Source organism: Sorex araneus, chromosome 6, assembly GCF_027595985.1.
Source record: "Sorex araneus isolate mSorAra2 chromosome 6, mSorAra2.pri, whole genome shotgun sequence".
Classification (NCBI taxonomy): Eukaryota; Metazoa; Chordata; class Mammalia; order Eulipotyphla; family Soricidae; genus Sorex; species Sorex araneus.
In genome coordinates, this window is record NC_073307.1 from 111,199,555 (window position 1) to 111,221,655 (window position 22,101).

The following is a 22,101-nucleotide window of genomic DNA, read 5'->3' on the forward strand; positions in this document are numbered from 1 at the left end:
CCCGAACAATCTTCTTTCCCCAGTTCGGAACAGTCCGGCGAGCGGCCTTTACCCCGCGCCCCGCTCCCACCTCAAACCCCGGGAACGTGACTGCTCCCAGCCACGCCCACGGCGCCCTCCTTGGCGGGCTCCGACTCGGCGTGCGACCGGGGGCCCGCTTCCCCGGGCATCGGCGGAGGGCTGGTCCCACCCCCCACAGCCCCCCACAACCCACACACGCCCGGGCCTGCGGAGCCTCTGAGACGCTCTTTAGCCACCTGTGCCGCTTCAGACCCCGCGGCGACGCGGAGGCAGCGAGGAGGCCACGGGCGGGACGGCGCTCCACCCCGCCTCTCGGAGTTAGAGATCCCTACGGCTCCTCCCGGGCCCGCGGCCTCGGCGTGTCCAGCCCGGCCCTGTCCGGGGCGGCGCCGCCTCCTCCGCCTCCTCCCCAGCCCGGCCGGGCGCCCAGCGGGCCGGGGCGGGGCCAGCGGGTTCGCGCCAAAATCGCGTAGCCGGTCCCTCCCCCCACGGGCTACGTCGCGCCTTCCTTTTTTTTCAAACCCCGGGCTGGGCGGGGATTGGTGGGCTGGGCACTCACGTGGTTAACGGTCGCGGGAAGCCGCGGAGCCCGAACCTGCGGCTGGACTTGCGGAGACCCCAGCCCCGGCGCCCGGGCCGCCCCGCCTCTGCCGGACAGTCCGCGCCGCCGCCGTCGCCGTCACCGCCACCGCCGCCCGCCGCCCCGAGCGCCCCGGAGCCGCGCAGGCCCGTCGCCGCCGCGCCCCGGCGCGCCCAGTCGCACGTGGCAGACCCGCCCCCTGGGCGGCCGTGCGGTGGCCGCCACAGGCCCCAGCCCTCCGGTCCTCTGCCTCGGCACCAGGGGCGCGATGAGCTTCTTGAGTCGGCAGCAGCCGCCGCCGCCCCGCCGCGCCGGGGCCGCCTGCAGCTTGCGGCAGAAGCTCATCTTCTCGCCCTGCAGCGACTGTGAGGAGGAGGAGGAGGAAGAGGAGGAGGAGGGCAGCGGCCACAGCACCGGGGAGGACTCGGCCTTTCAGGAGCCCGACTCGCCGCTGCCGCCGGCCCGGAGCCCCACCGAGCCCGGGCCCGAGCGCCGCCGCTCCCCGGGCCCGGCCCCCGGCAGCCCCGGGGAGCTGGAGGAGGACATGGTGCTGCGGGGCGCCTGCCCCGGCGCGGACGCGGCGGGCGGCGGGGCCGAGGGCGACTCGTGGGAGGAGGAGGGCTTCGGCTCGTCGTCGCCCGTCAAATCGCCGGCGGCCGCCTACTTCCTGGGCAGCTCGTTCTCGCCCGTGCGCTGCGGCGGCCCGGGGGACGCGTCCCCGCGCGGCTGCCGGGGGCGCCGGGCGGCCGAGGGCCCCTGCACGCCGCTGCCCGACCACCCGGGCACGCCGCCGCACAAGACGTTCCGCAAGCTGCGCCTCTTCGACACGCCGCACACCCCCAAGGTGAGCGGGCGCGGCCCGGCCCCGTGCTGGCGGGACCCAGCCTTTTAAAAAGGCCGCGGCGCCGGGGCCCCGAGCGCGGCGCGGCCGGGGTTCGGTTACATAACCGCCTGGCCGCGCCCCGCCGGCCCGGCCCGGCCGCCCGCCGCACCGCAAGTTGGCAGCCCCACTTTGGGGCGCAGCCCAGGAGGTGGCCGTTAAGATTATGTAACTGAACAATGGGCTTCGCCTGGAACTTCTTCATCTTTCGTGGGGGCGCCGGGCCAGGTGGCCGACGACTTACCGCCCGCTTGGTGGGGCGCATCTCTCACGCCGGGGAAGGAGGCTCGGAGGGGCCCGGGTCGGGCCACCTGACACTCGGGGCGCCAGGGCCATATGGTGCCTTTTAAAGGCCGCGATCGCTCCTGTAATTGGGGCGGCGCACGCCGGAGTTCGGTTAAAAACAGACTTCCTGGGCTTAGAGTTTGGTGGCCTGTGACTTTTTTATTTTCTTTTGCGGGTGTGGGGTTGGGTGGGTGAGTGGGTTGGGTTTAAGCTATGGAGCGAGACTACGCTGCGACTTGGGAGGTACGGGCTGACCCACCCCACTTTGACAGTCTCAGACCCTGGCCAATAACTCGGGGTCGTGGTTAAGCCCCTCTCGAGCCATATTAATAGTTCACGAGGGAAGCCGTCGTGGACACCCGTGGCTTGGCCGTGGCCCAGCTTGGTCCGCCCAAGCGTGGTGATGAGGAGCATCCCTAAAAATCCCGCTTTGCCTTTTGTGGCTGGCCGTGACGGGATCTTTAAAGGCTTCCGCGGGGTTGATGAGTATCTTAAAAGTAGGTATTCCGCGCCTGTTTATTGAGGGCCAGGCAGGATGCAGATTACCACTTCTAGGATTTTAGAAGTGACCACAGATTTGGAAACGGACACTTTTCAAAATGAAGGCAAATCGCACTGATAAGATTAATATGGAAAATGCACCCTTGTAAGTGAGACGGTTTCCTTACTGCTGATTGTAAACCTTCAGGAAGACTTGTTTTGTTTGTGCTGTGCAGTTTTTTTTTTTCCCCCAGCTAACTAGCCCTGGGCAATAATCCCTTTGGAAGTGTGGGGAGGAGTCCTGCAGAGGTGGCTTTTCAAAGCCCTATTTAGATAAGGGTAGAGGGGTGGGGAGCTTTTATGGTTCTCCCAGACTGCATCTAATTTTAGATGGATTCTAGAGTTTGCAAACTTCTAGACACAGGAATAAATTTTTTTTTTTTGCTTTTTGGGTCATACCCAGCGATGTACAGGGGTTACTCCTGTCTCTTCATTCAGGAATTACTCCTGGCGGTGCTGGAGGACCATATGGGATGTTGGGAATCGTACCTGGGTTGACTGCATGCAAGGCAACCGCCTTACCCGCTGTGCTATGCTCCAGCCTCTGACACAGGAATAAACTTAATTTTAGTCAGTTCTTTTTAAAGTTAGAGACCTATTTTAGTAGTGGTTATCCTTTTTCCAGAGAAGTATTCATGCATGCAGCTTCAAACATCAAAGTTGACCAATGTTTATTTTGCGTGAAATACAGCAAAGGTTTATGTGTTATTCTGATCTACATTTTTACCCATGTAAAGTGTAGGTTGAGAAGACTGTAGCTATGGGTCTTGGATCTAAATATTTAATTTTTCCTTTCCTAGAGTTTGCTCTCCAAAGCCCGTGGAATTGATTCTAGTTCTGTTAAACTCCGTGGTGGTTCTCTGTTCATGGATACGGAAAAATCAGGAAAAAGGGAATTTGACATGCGACAGACTCCTCAAGTGAATATTAATCCTTTTACTCCAGATTCTCTGTTACTTCATTCCTCAGGACAGTGTCGTAGAAGAAAGAGAACATATTGGAATGAGTAAGTTGTTATTTGGAGGTTGACTTTCTAACCATGTAAGATTGGTTTGATGTAGTTATCAAACTTAGTTTCAGCTGAATGATATATTAAAGCTTATGCTTTAATTTTTTTTTTTTGATTACTTGCAACTAATTCTCAGGAGAGCCGGGAGAGAAGTAATCTCAGGAAAGGCCTAAGTAGCTTTTAGAACTTATGTAAGTCAGCCAGAGAAATGGTTTAGAAAACTTTTTATTTTGAGTATGTATGATACTGGCTTCTGGTGATTGTATCTTATCAAAGCCAATGCTTTCATCAGCACAATTGTATCTAGAGATTTAAAATTACAAAATTAAATATTCTCTATTATGTTCTTTAAAACTCCACTTCATTGCACACTTAAAAGCTTCTGTCTAGTTGATGCAATAGTCATAAATATTGATGGGAAAAATAAATTTTTTTCAGTTCCTATGGTGAGGACATGGAAGCCAGTGATTATGAGTTCGAAGATGAAACAAGACCTGCTAAAGTAAATATTTTGTTTGTTTCTGAAAATTGATTTTGTGCCTTTTAACAGTTATTATGTAAGCTTATTAACACAAGACTTTTATTTTGGGGGGAGATCCACACATGGCAGTGCTCAGGACTTGCTCCTGGCTCTGTGCTCAGGGTTCACTCCTGGGAGGGTTTTAGGGGATCACACGGGGTGCTGGCCATTCGACTCAGTTTCATGCATGCAAAGCAAGTCCCCTATATGCTGCTATCTCTAGCACCAACACATAAATTTAAAGTTTCATGTAGTACTACCATCATGGTGGAAAATTATTTTATATCTTTATATTATTATGTGAATGTTTTTTTTATTACAGAGAATTACAATTACTGAAAGCAATATGAAGTCACGGTATACAACAGAATTTCATGAGCTAGAGAAAATTGGCTCTGGAGAATTTGGTTCTGTGTTCAAGTGTGTGAAGAGGTTGGATGGATGCATTTATGCCATTAAGCGGTCCAAAAAGCCATTGGCCGGCTCTGTTGATGAGTATGTATTAAAATTTGGGTGTTTTTGTTCTCTGAGGGTTTTTTTTTAATTTATTGAATCACTGAATTGCAAAGATATTCATGATTGCATTTCAAGAGTATAATGTTCAAGCACCAATACTTTTTTTTTTTTTGCTTTTTTTGGGTCACACCCAGCGATGCTCAGAGGTCACTCCTGGCTTCGCACTCAGGAATTACTCCTGGTGGTGCTTGGGAGGACTATATGGGATGGGATCTGGGGATCAAATCTGGGTCGGCTGCGTGCAAGGCAAACGCCCTACCTGCTGTGCTATCGCTTTGGCCCCAAAGCACCAATACTTTTATTGGTGTCCACTTCTCTATAATAGTGTCCCCAGTTTCCCTCCCTCCCAGCCAAAAGGCAGCACTTTTATTCACTTTCCTTTTAGGCACTGATTCACAATACTGTTACTGATAGGTATCACCCATATCATTTTACTTCCTTTCAGAGCCCAGTCCTCCCCCAACGTGACCAATTCCCTCTATCATTGTCATAGTGGTCCCTACCCTGATGTATTCCCCTCTACCCCAGGTGGCAAGCTTCCTACTGAGGACCAATTCTCCTGCCTTTCGTTTCCATTGTATTGGGCATTAGATATCCTCTATTATGTTCTTTTATATCCCATAGATTAATGAGATCATTCTATGTCTGTCCCTCTCTCACTCATTTCACTCAGCATGATAATCTCCAGATCCATCCATGCAGCAGAAAATTTCTGACTTTGACTTTTCTAATGGCCCCATAATATTCTATTGTGTATATGTACTGTAGCTTATTTTCTAGGATTGTTTTCAGAGTTTGGCTGCTGTGCATATTGTTAACAGTGATTTTAGGAATGCTGATGTCTTTTCTGCATTCTGTTTTTGGACTCTTAGGATATATTTCCAGGAGTAAAATTGCTGGGTTTTAATTCTAGTTTTCTTTTTTTGAGAAATGTCTGTATTATCTTCCTAAAAGGCTGGACCACTTGACTTTCCCACCAGCAGAGAATAAGGGTCTCTCCACCTCCAACATCCACACCAACACTGCTGGTGGTTCTTTGTGATGAGTGTCGTTGCTCTCTTTGGTGTGAGATGATCTTTGGAGTGAGGTGATACTTGGAGTGAGGTTGTTTTGGTTTGCATTTCCATGTGGTTAATGATGTAGAGCATTTTCGATATGCTTTTTGGTCTGTAGATATTCAGCTCTATTCCATTGATCTGAGGAGCTGTCTATTTCAGTATCAAGGAATATTTTAATTTTAATTACTAACATTTTGTAGTATAATTTAAAGTTCGAGAAAGTGTACTTCTCATATTCTTTTTTCTAATGATTGCTTTAACTATTGAGGTGAGTACTTCATTGTTCTGTATGAATTTCCGAAGTGTCTGATCTGTTTCTTTGATCCTTACAGTGGGTATCCTTACAGTGGGATTGCACTGAATCTGTATAATGCTTTGGGTGAAGTATTGACATTTTGATGTTAATTCTTCCAATCCTTGAGCAGGTGGTGTGTTTCCATTTCTTAGTGTCCTCTTTTTATTTCTGCCTTTGTTTGTTTTGGGGCCTCACCGAGTGATGCTCAGAGGTTACTCCTGGCTTTGCACTCAGGAATCATTCTTGCCGGTGGTCAGGGGACCAAATGAGATGCTGGGAATCAAACTTGGGTTAGTCACGTGCAAGGGCGAGCACCCTACCTGCTGTACTGTCTCTTCAGCCCCCTCTGTTACTTCTTGAAGTAGTGTTTTGTGATTTTCTTTGTGTAGGTCTCTTTAGTTATGCTGATTCTTAAGTACTTGATTTTTCTGAGGCACAATTATGAATGAATGGAAATGTTTTCTTGATATCTCTCATTTTTGGCATATAAGAAGGCCATGAACTTTTGCAAGTAAATTTTGTTTGTTTTCTGCTTTTTGGGTCACAACCGGTGATGCTCAGGGGTTACTCCTGGGTCTGCACTCAGGAATTACTCCTGGCGGTGCTCAGAAGACCATATGGAATGCTGGGAATCAAACCTGGGTCGGCTGCGTGCAAGTCAAATGCCCTACCTGCTGTGCTATCGCTCCAGCCCCCTTGCAAGTAAATTTTGTAGCCTGCCACTTTACTGTTATTGTTTTATTTCTAGGAGCATTTTTTGTAGTCTTAAGAGTTTTCTAAATATAACATCATGTCAACTGCAGGTAGTGAGAGCTTGACTTCTTTCTTTCCTATCTGAATGTCCTTAATATCTTTTCCTTGTCTCATTGCTATGGTGAGTACTTCTGGTACTATGTTGAATAGAAGTGCTGAGAATGGGCTTGTTCCTGATTTTAGAAGGAAGGGCTTTTTGTTTTGTTCTCATCTCTGAAGTTTTAGGTGATAAAGCACTAAATTTAATTCTCTTTTTGTGTGTGTGGGAGTGGGGGACAGGCACACACCTAGTGGTGCTCAAGGACTGACTCTTGGCTCTGTGCTCAGGGATAATACCTGGAGGATTGAGAGACCATAAACTTGGGTCAGCCACATGCGAGGCCCTATTCTGGCCCTTCAGACCCCTCCTTTTTTTTCTGTTTTTTTTTTAAAGGGTAAATAAAATTTTGAAACTTAGTAGTGCTTGGGCTCTACTGGGCAGATTTGTTGGGGATTAGACCTGAATCATTTGCTTTCAAATTATGTACTCCAGCCTCCTATTTTTTCTTTTTGTTTGTTTTGTTTTGCAGGAGCCACTGAGCTGTGCTCAGGGCTAACTCCTGGCTCTATAGTCAGGGTTCACTCCTAGCAGTGTTCAAGGGACCTGGTCAGCCATGTGTAGGGCAAGCACCCTCCCTGCTGTACTATCTTATGGTGTCCCGTGCTTCCTATTCTTTAAAAGGCTTTTTTTTTTGGTGGATTTTTAACCCTCACATACTCTGCTTGGGGCCTACTTCTGGTGGGACTCAAACTGGCTTAGCTGTCTTGGCTATCTGCAAAGCAAACACCTTTTATCTTTTTTAGGGTCACACTCTTTGATGCTCAGGGGTTGCCCTTGGCAGTGCTCTGGTGACCACATAGTATGGCCAGGGAGTGAACCCAGGTCGGCCATATACATGGAAGACAAATACCTTACCCATTATGTTATTGCTCTAGCTCCTAAAAAGCCTTTCAAAAACATTTATAAAAATTTAAAAATAAATTTACTGTCTTATGAATCTCAAATTTCTCCTAGGCAGAATGCTTTGAGAGAAGTATATGCTCATGCAGTGCTTGGACAGCATTCTCATGTAGTTCGGTATTTCTCTGCATGGGCAGAAGATGATCATATGCTTATACAGAATGAATATTGTAATGGTGAGTAATACAATGGTTTTCTTCTAGCTTGTTAATTTAAGAAAATTAACATTAAGGAAGTAATTATTTCTATGTGAAATCTTGCCCTAATTCTATATTTTTTGTATCTTTTGTAACTGAAAAATCAAAAGCCTACCACAAATTTAAGTGAAACTAATACTTTTATGTAATTACTGGATGTTATAATTGAAGACTTGTTTGCTTTACTTCAGTAATGTCTGTTCATACTATTTATGGGCCTATCACTCAAACTGTTCTTTGGAGGACAGTGGTCTTAGAATAAATATGTGTATATATTGTAGAGAGAGATGGTTAGTACTTAGCTTAGTTGTGTATAAAATAGATAATAGACTGCATTTGACCTTCTAGTTCACTTTATGTGCTGCAAAAACTAATGTTGGTTATTCATAAAATAACACTTAACTCTTCATTGACCTAAATCCAAGGCATTCAATAATCTTGCCTCATTTTCATCTTGCAACCTAGTATTTTTTGTGGGGAGGGCGTTGGGGGTTTACTACTGGCTCTGCACTCTGGCGGTGCTTGGGGAACCCTATGGAGTACCAGGGATCGAACCCGGTTTGGCTGTGTTCAGGGCAAGTGCCTTACCTGGTATTCTATCAATCAGCCCCTGTGTTAATGCTATTGATTATTGAACTTAGTTGGCTTCAATGTTACTTTCCGTTCTAATTTGATGTGCTTTTACTTGGATGTCAGTATTGTAAAGTTTGGAGATGTTGCACAGCTGCAAATGCTGCAAATACTTTGGCTATAGGGCTAGGGTAGAGAAATGGTTACCCTGATTATTCTTTCAAGAGTATGAATATGTATGGGCCAGAGCGATAGTACAGTGGATAAGGCTTTTGCCTTATACATGGCCAACCTGGGTTCAATCACTGGAATCCCGTATGTTCCCCGAGCACTGCCAGGAGTAATTCATGAGTGCAGAGCCAGGAGTAACCCCTGAGCATCACCAAATGTGACCTAAAAGCCAAATATATATATATATGTGTGTGTGTGTGTGTGTGTACATATATATGTATACGTTCTATAATAAAGTTAGCAATTATAGAAGAGTATTTGAAAATAATCATTACTTTGGATCAGTAAAAATACTTTTAAAGGGATAATTTTTTTTCTTTTAAATTTTTTTGTGGGGGGGAGGGGCTGAGGGTGATTTGGGGTACCCCTAGCAATTTCAGGAATTACTCCTGGTGGGGCTTAGGGGACTTTATGTCATACTGGGGATAGAACCCAGGTTGGCCGTGAGCAAGGCTAGTATCTTACCCACTGTACTAGCTCTCCAGAAAAAAATCAGTCTTAAAATACAAATAGATCTTTGAAAAAACAGACCTGTGTGAAACAGGACTGCCTCTTTGTATTATTGTTCTGCATAGTTGAAAGTAAGACTTCTCGTTGGAGGCAGGGGTGGGAGAACACCTGGTGGTTCTCAGGGATAACTCCTGGTGCTGCTGAGGGGAAATGATATGGGGTACTGGGAATTGAACCCTGTTTGCCTTCTGCAAGGCAAGTCCCCTACCCACTGTCCTGTTTCCAGTCTCAAAAGTAAGACCGTGAGGCCTCTGTGGATTCTTCCTTTTGTTATCTTTTGTCTCCCTTTCCACATTCCTCTCTTACCTTGTTATCATTTGTACATGTTGATAAACTGATAATACTTTAATTAGTTAATTTACTAATCACCTTGTTATCTCAGTCATTTACATTTTAAGTTTCACAACTCTCCTGGCCCTCCAGTGGTGAGATGCTCTTTAAACAATGAGATAGAAGAAATCAACCCAGTTACAGGTGCAAGACGCTCTAAAAGCATCTGTAATAGTTCTAGCAGTTCGGTCTAGGGCTTCAGACCTACCTGTCTGATTGGCTTACTTTCTATTTTGTTTTATTTTAGCTTTGGGGGTCACATTTGGTGTTGCTCAGGGGTTACTCTTGGGTCTGCACTCAGGAATTGCTCCTAGTGATACTTTTTAAAGCACCTCTTTCATACAGTTTAAGATTTGTAGAAGTTGGGGCTGGAGAGATAGTATAGGGGATACGGCACTTGCCTTGCATGTGGCCACAAACTTGGTCTGAATACTTGGCACTACATATGATTACATTACCGCAGAATAAGGGTGCCCCTGAGCACCATTGGGTGTGTCCCCCTCCAAAAAATGAAAGACTTGTAGAAGTATGAACATAATTAATCCTAAAATATTCAAGTGTATGACTTACATGCTTTCATTTTAAAACTTTATTTTAAAATTTTTTGAATCACTATGAGATACAAAGTTGTTCATGATTTTGGTGGTACAATGTTCCAAGCACCCATCTGTCCACCAGTGTCCACTTCCCTCTACCCCGTTTCCTTCCTGCTAGCCAGCCTGTCTATCTCTCCAGCCCAGGCTTACCTTTTTTGTTTGTTTGGTTTTTGGGTCACACCCAGTGATGCACAGTGCTTATTCCTGGCTCTGCACTCAGGAATTACTCCTAGCGGTGCTGGGGCAGCCATATCAGGCTGGATCGAACCCCGGTAGGCCGCATGCCCACCATACTATCACTTTGGCCCCCAGGCTTACTTTTAAAGCCCCTTTTCCTGCAGTTGCGGTTTTTTGGTGTTTTTTTTTTTTTTTTGCAGGCACTTTTTTTGCTTTCTTATTTTTTCTTGTAGGCTCTGTGGTTTGCAGTGTTGTTACTGAAAGGGTATTGTGAGTATCACTTTTAGCACTGATACTTGTCCAGAGTGATCACTTCCCTCTATTGTTATCATAGTGTTCCTTCTCTGAGCTAATAACCCTCTCCCAGTTATGGCAAGCTTTCTACTTAGGACTCCTGGCCTTCATTTCTTTTGTATTTTGGTATTATTATTCTACTATGTTTCTCTGTATCCTGCATATATGTTGGATAATTCTATGTCTGTTCTTCTTCTGACTCATTTCACTCGGCATGATACTCAACAGATCCATCCATTTATCAGCAAATTTCAGGACTTCATTTTTTAAATGGCTATATAGTATTCTATTATTGTGTATAGCTTTATCTACTTATCTGGTCTTGGGCTCTTTGGTTGTTTCCAAACTTTGACTGTTGTGAATAGTACTGCATTGAACATACAAGTGCAGGTGTCATTTCTGCATTGAACATACAAGTGCAGGTGTCATTTCTGCATTGTGTTTTGGGGCTGTGAGTATATTCCCAGAAGCAGAATTGCCTTTTTTTTTTTTTAAAGAAATATTTTATTGAACCACCGTGAAAACAAAAAAAATACAAAGCTTTCAGGTTTAAGTCACAGTCAAATACTGATTAAACCACCATCCCTTCACCAGTGCACCCGTTCCACCACCAAAAACCCCAATACACCCCCCTCCCACCCCACCCCCCATCTAAGTAGCTGATGATATTCCCATTATTCTCTCTATATATTGAGTACATTTCATATTTCCATACAGAACTCACTATTGTTGATTGGAAATTTTCCCCAACAATCAGGCCTGCTGAATAAGCATCATCTAATAATTTCTCTTCCTTGGTAAAGGTGAAGATCTTGAGTCCGCGCGGCCGCTATCGCGGCCGCGCGGTTTTGGGTTTCTAATATTTTAGCTCAGTTCACAGTCAAAATGGATGGCTCCAAGAATCTGCTCTGTTGCCAAAATGGGTTAGGAGACCTCAGGATCACAGTCAGTAGGCGGGAGGCTCTGCTTCTCGTGCCGCGGCTCTTGGTTCATCTCTGGGCGGAAGGCGCGCCGGGAACACCTCCCCTCCCAGGATCACCTACAGGCTACGTCACTAAAGAAAGTCCTACCTCCTGGTGTAGGGGTCTTAGAGGGTGGCTCTCACCGCGTGGTTGCTGCCGCTGCCGCCATTTTCGCTCAGAAAAATGGGGTGGAGAGGGAAAAAAATCCCTCCCCGGGCTGCACGAGGTTGTAGTTCAGTTCGCAGTCAAAATGCATGGCTCCAAGAATCTGCTCTGGTGCCAAAATGGGTTAGGAGACCTCAGGATCACAGTCAGTAGGCGGGAGGCTCTGCTTCTCGTGCCGCGGCTCCTGGTTCATCCAGAATTGCCTTTTATGGGGTGAAGGCACACCCAGTGATGTTCATAGCTTACTCCTGGTGAGGCTTGGAGGACCACCTAGGGTGCTAGGGATTGAACCTGGATTGACTGTGTGCTAGACAAATGCCCTTACTATTTCTCCAGCCACTGAATTTGAATTGCTTTTTAATAATGATTTTATTTGGCCCACACTCAACAGTACACATTGCTTACTCCTGGCTCTGCTTAGGGATCATTACTGGTGTTGCTGGGGAACCACATGTGATTCCTGGATTGAATTGGTCTTAGCTATATGCAAGTCAAACACCTTAACCTCTGTATAGTATTTCTTTGGTCCCTGCTTTTTATTTTTATTTTGTTATTAATTATTGCTTGGGTCACACCAGACCATGCTCAGGCTTAAGTTCTGGCTCTGTCCTCACCGTTCACTCCTGGCAGTGCTTGGGGGATGATCTGGGATGCCAGGGAATCGAACTAGGGTTCACCCTGTGCAAGGCAAGCGCCCTACCTGCTATACTATCTCTCCAGCCCCTCTGTCTTTTCAGTACTAAAAGCACGCTGGACATTGTGTTTCTAGGTTGATTTCAAATTATAGAACCTTTTTTCCTGGATTAAATAAAATTAATCTTACTGATTTTTGTTACCCTGGATTCCTAACTAAGCTTTAAACAGAAGGGGTTTGTTTTTTGTTGCTTTACAAAACTTATTTCTTCTGATATTAACTATAAAATTGTATAAAGTTTTGAAAAGTATGGGACTGGAGAAAGAGTACAGGGATTAGGGCACTTTCCTTGCATGCTGCTGATTCATGTTCAATCTTTATATGGTCTTTGACCCCTGCCAGGAGTAAACCCTGAGACCTGAGCATAGAGCTAAGAGTAAATCATACACACCTCTGGGTGTGGCCCAAACCCCCCCCCCAAAAAAAAAGTAGGCAAGTTGCATTGTTTGATTAAATCCATAGAAACAGGTTATGTTCTTATGTTTAGCAAAAATATATTAAGAAATATCTTTACCTAGGGCTGGAGCCCATAGTACAGCGGGTAGGGCATTTACCTTGCACGCAGCCAACCCATGTTCGATCTCCAGCATCCTGTATGGTCCCCTGAGCCCCACCAGGAGTGATTCCTGACTACAGAGCCAGGAGTGAACCAAGTATTGCCAGGTGTGACCCAAAAAACCAAAATATACATATATATATATATGTATGTATATATCTTTACCTGTGGATATATTGTCTTTACCTATTATAATATAGACTGTAGTATTGGAGATGTAGTTTAAAGGATAAGGAGCTTTGCATACAGGAACCCATATTCAATTCTCTTCACTGCCTGTTCCTGGACCCTAACATTGCTGGGAATAGTCCCCTGCACTGCTAGTGTGGTGACCCTCTACCCCAGTAATGTATATAGATTCTGTTTTCAGAGATGTGGGAAATAAGTATTTTCATACATTATTGGTGGATGGCTGGAGTGTACAGCACAGCGGGTAGGGCATTTGCCTTGCACGCAGCCGACCCAAGTTCGATTCTTCTGCCCCTGTCAGAGCGCCCGGCAAGCTACCGAGAGTATCTCACCTGCATGGCAGAGCCTGGCAAGCTACCGTGGTGTATTCAGTATGCCAAAAACAGTAACAAGTCTCACAATGGAGATGTTACTGGTGCCCTCTCAAGCAAATTGATGAGCAACAGGATTACAGTGACAGTGATTGGTGGATACAGCCTCATAAAAGATAGATAGCCTTCTCGGGACTGGAGCGATAGCACAGCGGGTGGGGCATTTGCCTTGCACATGGCCAACCTAGGTTCGTCCCCGGCATCCCATATAGTCCCCCAAGCACTGCCAGGAGCAATTCCTGAGTGCAAAGCCAGGAATAACCCCTGAGCATCGCTGGGTGTGACCCAAAAAGCAAAAAAAAAAAAAAGATAGCCTTCTCCATGTATATATTATCCCGTGTTTGTCTTTCAAAGCCCCACATTTACTTAGGACACATGTTTGCATAGTTTCAGTATTTGCCTTTTAGAAGCAAGAAACAGTGTACTGTTACTTTATATATATATGTGTATATATATATATGTATATATATATATATATATATATATGTCTTTGGGGCACACCTGGCTCTGCATTCAGGGATCACTCCTGGTGAGCCTGGGGGACAATATGGGATACCTGTAGTCTGCTGTGTTCAAGGCAAGTGCCCTACCCACTTCAGCCCCATTTCTTTTATGAGACTGTTTAGAGGCAATCTCTTGCCACTGATGATATTACTTAATCCTAAACTCTTTAATCGAAGAATAAACAGAAATAGCTCTTGAAGCTATAAAAGTCTATTTTACATGTAATAAAAGAGATTTTATACTTACACAATGTGCATGTATACATTTGTGTATTCATCTGTGAGTATAGTCCTTTTTTTTTTTTTCTTTTGGGGTCACATCCGGCGATGCACAAGGGTCACTCCTGGCTCTGCACTCAGGAATCACCCCTCTCGGTGCTCAGGGGACCATATGGGATGCTGGGAATCGAACCCGGGTTGGCCACATGCAAGGCAAATGCCCTACCCGCTGTGCTATTGCTCTAGCCCATCTAGAATGTAGTAGTCTTTGTCCAGTAGTTTGTTTCTAAGAAATTCTCTAAATATGTTAGAAATGATCAAAGTTATTTCTAATATTATGTCTTATACTAACAAAGTCTTGTGACTTCCTTTCAGATATCCATTAGGGGCCAGAGAGAAATAGTATAGGGATTAAGGCACTTGCCTTGCCTGTTACAAATCCAGGTTTGATTCTTTTCACTGCATGGTCCCCTAATCATGGAGTTGACCCGTTACCATTATATTATGAAATTATGGGGGCTGGAGCAATGTACAGCGGATAGGGCATTTACTCCTCCAGGAGTAATTTCTGAGTGCAGAGCCAGAAGTAACTTCTGAACATTGCCGGATGTGACCCAGAAAGCCAAAAATAGCCCCCCCCCAAAAAAAAATTATGAAATTGTGTGGAGAGTAAGAAAGGGTATATTGTATATCTTTGTATATTGGTAATGAGTCATTTATAAGATACTGAAAACATTATCATTTGTGTAAAAGGAACTGAAAATAATGCAAAGTAAATATAACAGTGATTACATGTTTACTCTAGAAAAGAAAATCAGGTAGTTTGTGGGGCCAGAGATGCAGTATAGCAGATTGAGTTCTTGCCTTGCACACAGCCAACCCAGGTTCTATCCCCAGAACCCGTATGGTCTCTTAGGCTCTGCCAGGAGTAATCCATGAGCACAGAGCCTGAGCACCACTATGTGTGGCCCAAAAACAAAACAAAAAAATCCAAGTAGGTTGCTTGGGCATATGAACAAGACCAACTCTATGTTGTATTTTGTACTCATAAATTGATTGCCCATTGAAGGAATAAGATAAAAGTAGAATGAAGAATCCAGGTTCTATAAAATAATGCTAATTTTTTTCTTTGTTAGGTGGAAGTTTAGCTGATGCTATAAGTGAAAACTACAGGAGAATGAGCTACTTTTCAGAAGTAGATTTGAAGGATCTCCTTTTGCAAGTTGCCCGGGGCTTGAGATATATTCATTCAATGTCTTTGGTTCACATGGATATAAAACCTAGTAAGTATTGCACATTCTTTGACCTGTGTTGTTTAGGTTTATAGAGAATAAATTGCTTTAAGAAAATATATACTATATTTTTTCTTTTCTTTTTTTCTCTAAACTTTATTTGAACACCATGATTTACAAAGTTTTTCATAAATGCAGTTGTTTTAGGTATTCAGTGCTCTAGCACCAATCCCACCACCAGTATGATCTTCCCTTTACCATTGTCCCCACTTTCCCACCCACCCTCCAAGCCTGCTCCCTTACACACAAAATAATTTATTTTGTATTGCTTCTTAAAACAAAATAGTAAGTAGAATTATCAAAAAGGTAGTTCAGGGAAAGAAAATATGTGAAAATTGTTATATTTCACAATGATGTCATTGAGTACTTACTGAGCTGTTTGGTACTAGTTGAGCCTTCTCTGTTACTGTTTTTGCTTATTGAACTTAATGGTCTTGTGGCTACTTTCCAATCTAATTTGCTGGACTCCTCCTGGTTGTTAGTGTTGTGGAATTGGAGGTGCCCCAGAGTTAGTTTTCAGCCTAAAGCAGGTCAACTTGACATCTTCCAAGATTAGATTAGTCATTTACTATGTTTTTTTCATTGTTTTAAAAGACTCGTTCCACTTAATAGTATTATTTTGATTATTTTTATTTCCTTCTCTTTGTTAATCCCCCAGAATTTGATAATCTTGCAGGCTGGAAAAAATTAATCATTTTTCTGAGAACAGTATAGTTTCATGGTGGGATTCTGATGAATAAGTGAATCAGGTTTGAAGAGTGTAGGAATATAATGGTTTTTAAGTTCCTTTTTCTTTTTGCTATTAGATAATTTTTTAGCTAAAAAGTTAGATAAGAGGAATTTTGGATATACCATTACTCAAAACAGTGTCAAAATATGTTTTCAAAGAGCTTAGAATTGGGTGTTTTTGTGTGGGGGAGAGAGTTGAGTCAATCTTGGCAGGCTCCGAGAAACCCTATGGGGTGCGGGGGTTCAAATCTGGGTTTGACCACATGGCAAAGCAAACACCCTACCCACTGTACTATCACTTTGGTCCCTAGAACTTAGATTTTAACATGAAGGAGTAGTACTTCTGAGGAGTAAGTAAGCCTGTGTAATTTAGCTTAAAATAGAACTTTCATTTCAGAAAGTGGTATATATTATAAAACTTTTTGAAAAAATATTTAGTCCATTAAATGTATGCTTTGCATATAGAAGACCTAGTTTCAATTCCCAGCACTACTCCCAAACCACATATATATATGGTTTTTATATATATATATATGTATATATATATATAATGTGTGTATATACGTATGTATGTACGTATGTATGTATGTGTTCACATAAACATTACACACACATATATCAGCCAGGGAGGCTAGAGTGAACTCAGTGGACTAGAGCACATATTTTTTATATGCAGGAGCCAGTAGTTTATACCCAGCACCCTGCTGTTTGCTGAGCACAGAGCTGGTAGTTGAAAACTACCAGGGATCCCAAAAAGAAAAGGAAATCTTACTTTTGGGTTTCAGCCAGACCCATAGGTGCTTAGGGTTTACTCCTGGCTCTGAGCTCAGGGATCAAACCTGGTGGGGTGCTCGAGATCAAACCTGGGTTGGCTCTGTATAAGGCAAGCACCCTACCTGTACTATTCACTCTGGCCCCAAAAGCTGTATTTTTTTCTTTTTGCTTTTTGGGTCATACCTGGTGATGCACAGGGATTACTCCTGGCTCTGCACTCAGGAATCACTCCTGGCAGTGCTCAGGGGACCATATGGGATGCTGGGAATCGAACCCGGGTCGACCGAGTGCAAGGCTAATGCCCTACCCCCTGTGCTATCGCTTCAGCCCCCCAAAAGCTGTATTTTTAAAAGCATCTTGGTGATTCTGATATATATAACTTTGTTTGTGAACTTTGCTTATAATTGTTCATTGTTGTGTAGCTTACATAAATAACTGTTCGACAGGTAATATTTTCATATCTCGAACCTCAATCCCAAATGCTGCATCTGAAGAAGTTGATGAAGATGATTGGGCTTCTAACAGAGTTATGTTTAAAATAGGTAAGAAAAAAAGAGAACCAGATTATTACCTTAAAATTGAGAGAGACTATTTCATTTTAACTCCACTGTTTTTAAAATTATCTTAGGTGATCTTGGGCATGTAACAAGGATCTCCAGTCCACAGGTTGAAGAGGGTGATAGTCGTTTTCTTGCAAATGAAGTTTTGCAGGAGGTAATTTTTTCCCTTTTACAATGCTTTTATAATGTTTATTTTGTAATACCAATTATTAAGAGTATTAAAAGTATTAAATTTTAAATTAATGACTAATAGAATAGTAATACAAAATAGAAACCATCTGCTGGGAGTGTTTGAACTTTCAAAAGTCAATAAAAGCAGTAAAAATGAAGGATTTCCCCACCCTTCACCCCACACCACCCTTTGATGTTGGATCATATACTTGACAGCATTATTTGCAGGGAATTGCACAGTTTGTTTTGTGATGTTCACGTTCATGTGGTTGCAATATACCAGAAATTTGTTCTGGTGCTAGGGATCACAGATGGCAGTTCCACCAGGATTGTACTCAGCATGTAAGGTAGTGCTGGCAACAAAACTCATCACCTCATGTCTTGATAGTACATTATGATAGATTCATATCGCCAGACTTTCAAAGCAAAGATTTATAATATTTAATAGTGGTGAAGGTGTAGTAAATAACATGTTCCCATACATTATAGATGGGTTCAAAATGGAACATGGGCTTTTTTGAGATCAGAATATTAGTATCTATTTACAGTTTGATTTTTTGGTTTTTGTATTTTAAAAATTCAGTCCTATTCCTTCTCTTCATTGTTACAACAGTGGTTTGGTTGTTTTTGGTTTGGGGGTCCTACCTGCTGGTATGGGTTTGAGGATATAGAGGTGATAGAAACTGGGCGTCCTGCATGTAAAGTGTGCTTCTAGCCTATTGTGCTACTTTTTCTGGCCCCTCCATGTGATTGATGTTGGGCTGACTGCAGTTGCACACACTCTTGGCTGTGATGCTCACATATTTGTATTAGTATTTTATGTTCTTATTTTGGAGGGGGTGGTTTGTTCCACAGTTGGTATTCCTACGGGCTTGTCACAGTTCCTCTTTCAGGGGTTACTCTTGACAGTGCTTGGGGAACCATATGTGATGCTGGGAGTTGAACTAGGGTCAGCCATATATAAGACAAACACCTTAACCCCTCTGCTATATCTTTGGCCCCTCATGGAATATTTTATATAAATCTGGTTTCATTTTCATTTTGTCTGGGGGACACACTTGGCGATGTTCAGGTGTTCCTGGCTCTGCATTCAGGAATTATTCCTGGTGGTGCTTGGGAGGGACCATGTGGGATGCTGTGCTTGAACCAGGCAAGCACCCTACCAATTGTACTTCAGACCTATAATTGTTTCTTACCCAAATCATTGCTAAAGTATGATCTTTATTTTGATTATTCCCTTAATTTTCTTTTGACAGATTTATACTCATCTACCAAAAGCAGATATTTTTGCCCTTGCCCTCACAGTGGTATGTGCTGCTGGTGCTGAACCTCTTCCTAGCAATGGAGATCAGTGGCATGAAATCAGACAGGGTAGATTACCTCGGATTCCACAAGTGCTTTCCCAAGAATTTACAGACTTGCTAAAAGTAAGCATTTTCTACATGTAGCACTTTATTAATGTGGCTTAGTATTTTACTCGGTTTCACTTCTTTACCTTAATGTCTTTTTAAGGTTATGATTCATCCAGATCCAGAGAGAAGACCTTCAGCAATGGCATTAGTAAAGCATTCAGTATTATTATCTGCTTCCAGAAAGAGTGCAGAACAATTACGAATAGAATTGAATGCTGAAAAGTTTAAAAATTCGCTTTTGCAGAAGTAAGTGAAGATTGTTATATTTCGAGCATTTTGTTCTCAAACCTTTTTGTGGGGCCAGGATACAGAATTGTCAGTCCTTATGGCTCTGTTCAGGAATCATTCTTGGCAGGCTTGGGGTAGGACCTCTATGGGTCCCTGTAAGGGGCTTAAAGCCAGATCAATTATGATCAAGCTACCCATTATAGTGTCTCTCCGGTTCTTGTCCTCAGATCTTAATGAGAAGTGATTTGGGCTTTCTTTTAGTAAAGAATATTGATTTGGCTTGCTATTCAATAGCTAAAATTTGAGGACTCTGTATTTGGCCCATAAATTTGTGTTGTTTGTCTTTTGGGGCAGGAAGATGTTTGGCCATACCTTGCTGTACTTAGGGCTTCCTCCCAGCTCTAGGCACATGGGATTCAGAAGACCATTTTGGGTGCTGGGGATTGAGACCTTACTGTGGGTACTTTCAGACCCAATTTGTATTGTTTTAAACTTTAAACCTGTGGGCTTTAAAAATTTTAGGGCTTGGGCCAAAAAGATTAAACAGTGGGTAGGGTACATGCCTTTGTATACAGCAGACCCACGTTCGATTCCTGGCACCACATATGGTCCCTTCAGCACAGCCAGGACATTTTATAATATGGGGAAAGGATAGGAGCAACACCCCAACACCCCAACAGTCTTCAGGGACGAATACTGGCTTTTACTCCAGGGGTCAGTATGGGTGACAGTGCATGGTGATGGGACTTGTACCAAGACTGGCAGCATGTAAGACAAGCACCTTAATCCTTACACTCACTGACACTGTAGACCCAAACACAGTATAAGCACTGAATGCAGAAGCTTAAAAAAATCCTATTTGGGGGGCTGGAGCGATAGCACAGCGGGTAGGGCATTTGCCTTGCATGCAGCCAACCCCGGTTCGATTCCCAGCATCCCGTATGGTCCCCCGAGCACCACCAGGAGTAATTCCTGAGTGCAGAGCCAGGAATAACCCCTAAGCATTGCTGGGTGTGACCCAAAAAGCTAAAAACAAACCAAAAACACTATTGTATAAATTTATTAACAGAAGTTGTTAAACCTTAGAATAATAATTGAAGAACCAGAGAGAGTACAGTGGCTACCTTTCATGCAGCCAACCCATTTTCGATCCCTTAGTGCAGTCAGGAGAAAGCCCTGTAAAGGAGATGTGAACTAAATATCAAAGCAGTAATTTTTTTTTTTTAAATAACTGCATGAAAAGTTCTTCCAACTAATAATAAATTGTGTTTGGCTTCTAGGGATCACTTCTTAGGATTAAATCAGTTTCTAGGATTATTTCAGCAGGTGAAAAGTTTAATTTCTCATTTTTCTGTTCTCAGAGAACTCAAGAAAGCCCAGCTGGCAAAAGCTGCAGCCGAGGAAAGAGCACTCTACACTGATCGGATGGCCACTAGGTCCACCACCCAGAGTAATAGAACATCTCGGCTAATTGGAAAGAAAATGAACCGCTCTGTCAGCCTTACCATATACTGAACTCATTTCCCACATCCCCCAAAAAACTGTGACAAGAGGAAGCTAGGTGGAAATCACTGCTAGAATCCAGTTTGCGATTTCTTTCTCAATCGGTGTCAGTAATTTTTACTGAAATACCTTTTAGGACTTTTGTTTTTGAGTTACAGTTGAAAGCTGTGCTTTGACCTTTGCTTATATCAGGCTTTCATCTAGTCTTACCTGTCTGTCTTCTATGGGATATCAGTCACTGTTGGATGTTACATCAACCTTTCCAGGGTAAACCACTGTGGTGGTGTGCTGCTTATAGTTTGCTGTTGCATTGTAATAAAAGGTATCTTTCCTCGTAGTGACCTGTAAAAAGGACTCAAGGGCTTTATTACAGACATTTCCTCCTTTTGAAAAGGGGGAACTGTTAAGGGGCTTATTACTACTCAGCCTTCAGTGTATCTGTGTGTCAATCTTATGTTTCTATCTTTTTTTTTTTAATTGTGATTTACACTTGTATATCCAACTGGGAGCACTTTGTAGGCATTGCATGAACCATGGAATGATAATTCTGTGGAAGTATTGCCTTGTGAATTTGCTGCTATTTTAGTTTTGTCTTTGCTGTAAACTTTTGTAGCATTAAACAATCATTGTTCATAGGCTTTCTTTTAAAAACAATTATGTGAAATATATAGCTGCTTTTGATAAAAGCAACTATTTGCCTTTTTCCTCTTTGAACTTTGAAGCTAGTGCATTGGATAAATGCACCTTTACCCCGACCCCCTTTGTAATGCTGTATTATTAATGTAGTAAATATTACTGGTTTTGTAATTTTTTTCTTGATAATGCTCTTCCCTGACTTTTTAAAAATGTTTCCTTACCTCTCCCAAGTTTTGTACTTTACTGTATTATTAGTTTTTAAATGTTTTGCCTTGTTTCTCTTCAACATTTATGTACATAAACTAATCTTGGCTGATACTGTACATAGCTGTTTGAAATGCCAGAATGACTTCTGACTATTCCAAGCTTTTCCAAAATACATTATCTGTGATTAGCCATTTAACTAATACTACTGGCTAACACGTTTTTAAAAAAATAAAATTTGTCCATTGTTTGTTTTTCTTTTGGTTTATGTTTACACTTGTCTGTTTGACTTGTGTATTATTATAACATGATTGGTATATTAAAAGTCACTCTGCGCTTACCTTAATTGTCTTAATATACTTTGTGGTGTTTTCTACTATTTATCTCCATTCCTACTACATTATAAAATGTAGAGTATGTATATATGTACTAAGCATGTATATGCATACTAAATGTATATAAGTACTAAAAGTAGAAGGTTTGAATTTTTGATAGAGTATGAAACATTGGTTTTTGTTCATTTGATTTTGGCTGTGTTAGGGATGACACCCAGGGCCTCACACATGCAAGA

General features: G+C 43.2%; 1 protein-coding gene across 2 annotated transcripts; it reads left to right on the forward strand.

Annotated features, from left to right (window-relative positions):
- The first annotated feature begins 467 nt into the window (after nucleotides 1–467).
- WEE1 (WEE1 G2 checkpoint kinase) lies at nucleotides 468–21,871 on the forward strand. 2 transcript variants are annotated; one of them, XM_055143998.1, is made up of 11 exons: nucleotides 468–1,445; nucleotides 3,107–3,312; nucleotides 3,754–3,817; nucleotides 4,158–4,330; nucleotides 7,512–7,633; nucleotides 15,158–15,304; nucleotides 17,263–17,358; nucleotides 17,445–17,530; nucleotides 18,804–18,974; nucleotides 19,060–19,205; nucleotides 20,549–21,871. In XM_055143998.1, the coding sequence occupies exons 1-11, from the start codon at nucleotides 870–872 to the stop codon at nucleotides 20,700–20,702; spliced, it is 1,941 nt and encodes a 646-aa protein (XP_054999973.1). In that variant the 5' UTR covers nucleotides 468–869; the 3' UTR covers nucleotides 20,703–21,871. The 2 variants fall into 2 exon arrangements, with proteins under 2 accessions (XP_054999973.1, XP_054999974.1); XM_055143999.1 differs by lacking the exon at nucleotides 468–1,445 and adding an exon at nucleotides 1,981–2,009.
- Nucleotides 21,872–22,101: the final 230 nt, after the last annotated feature.

Excerpts from the sequence above, each read along its gene's own strand:
- WEE1 (XM_055143998.1), top strand. The coding sequence starts at position 870 with ATGAGCTTCTTGAGTCGGCAGCAGCCGCCGCCGCCCCGCCGCGCCGGG. Across the intron at positions 1,446-3,106 it reads ACACGCCGCACACCCCCAAG|AGTTTGCTCTCCAAAGCCCG; the intron begins GTGAGCGGGCGC and ends TTCCTTTCCTAG. Across the intron at positions 4,331-7,511 it reads TTGGCCGGCTCTGTTGATGA|GCAGAATGCTTTGAGAGAAG; the intron begins GTATGTATTAAA and ends AATTTCTCCTAG.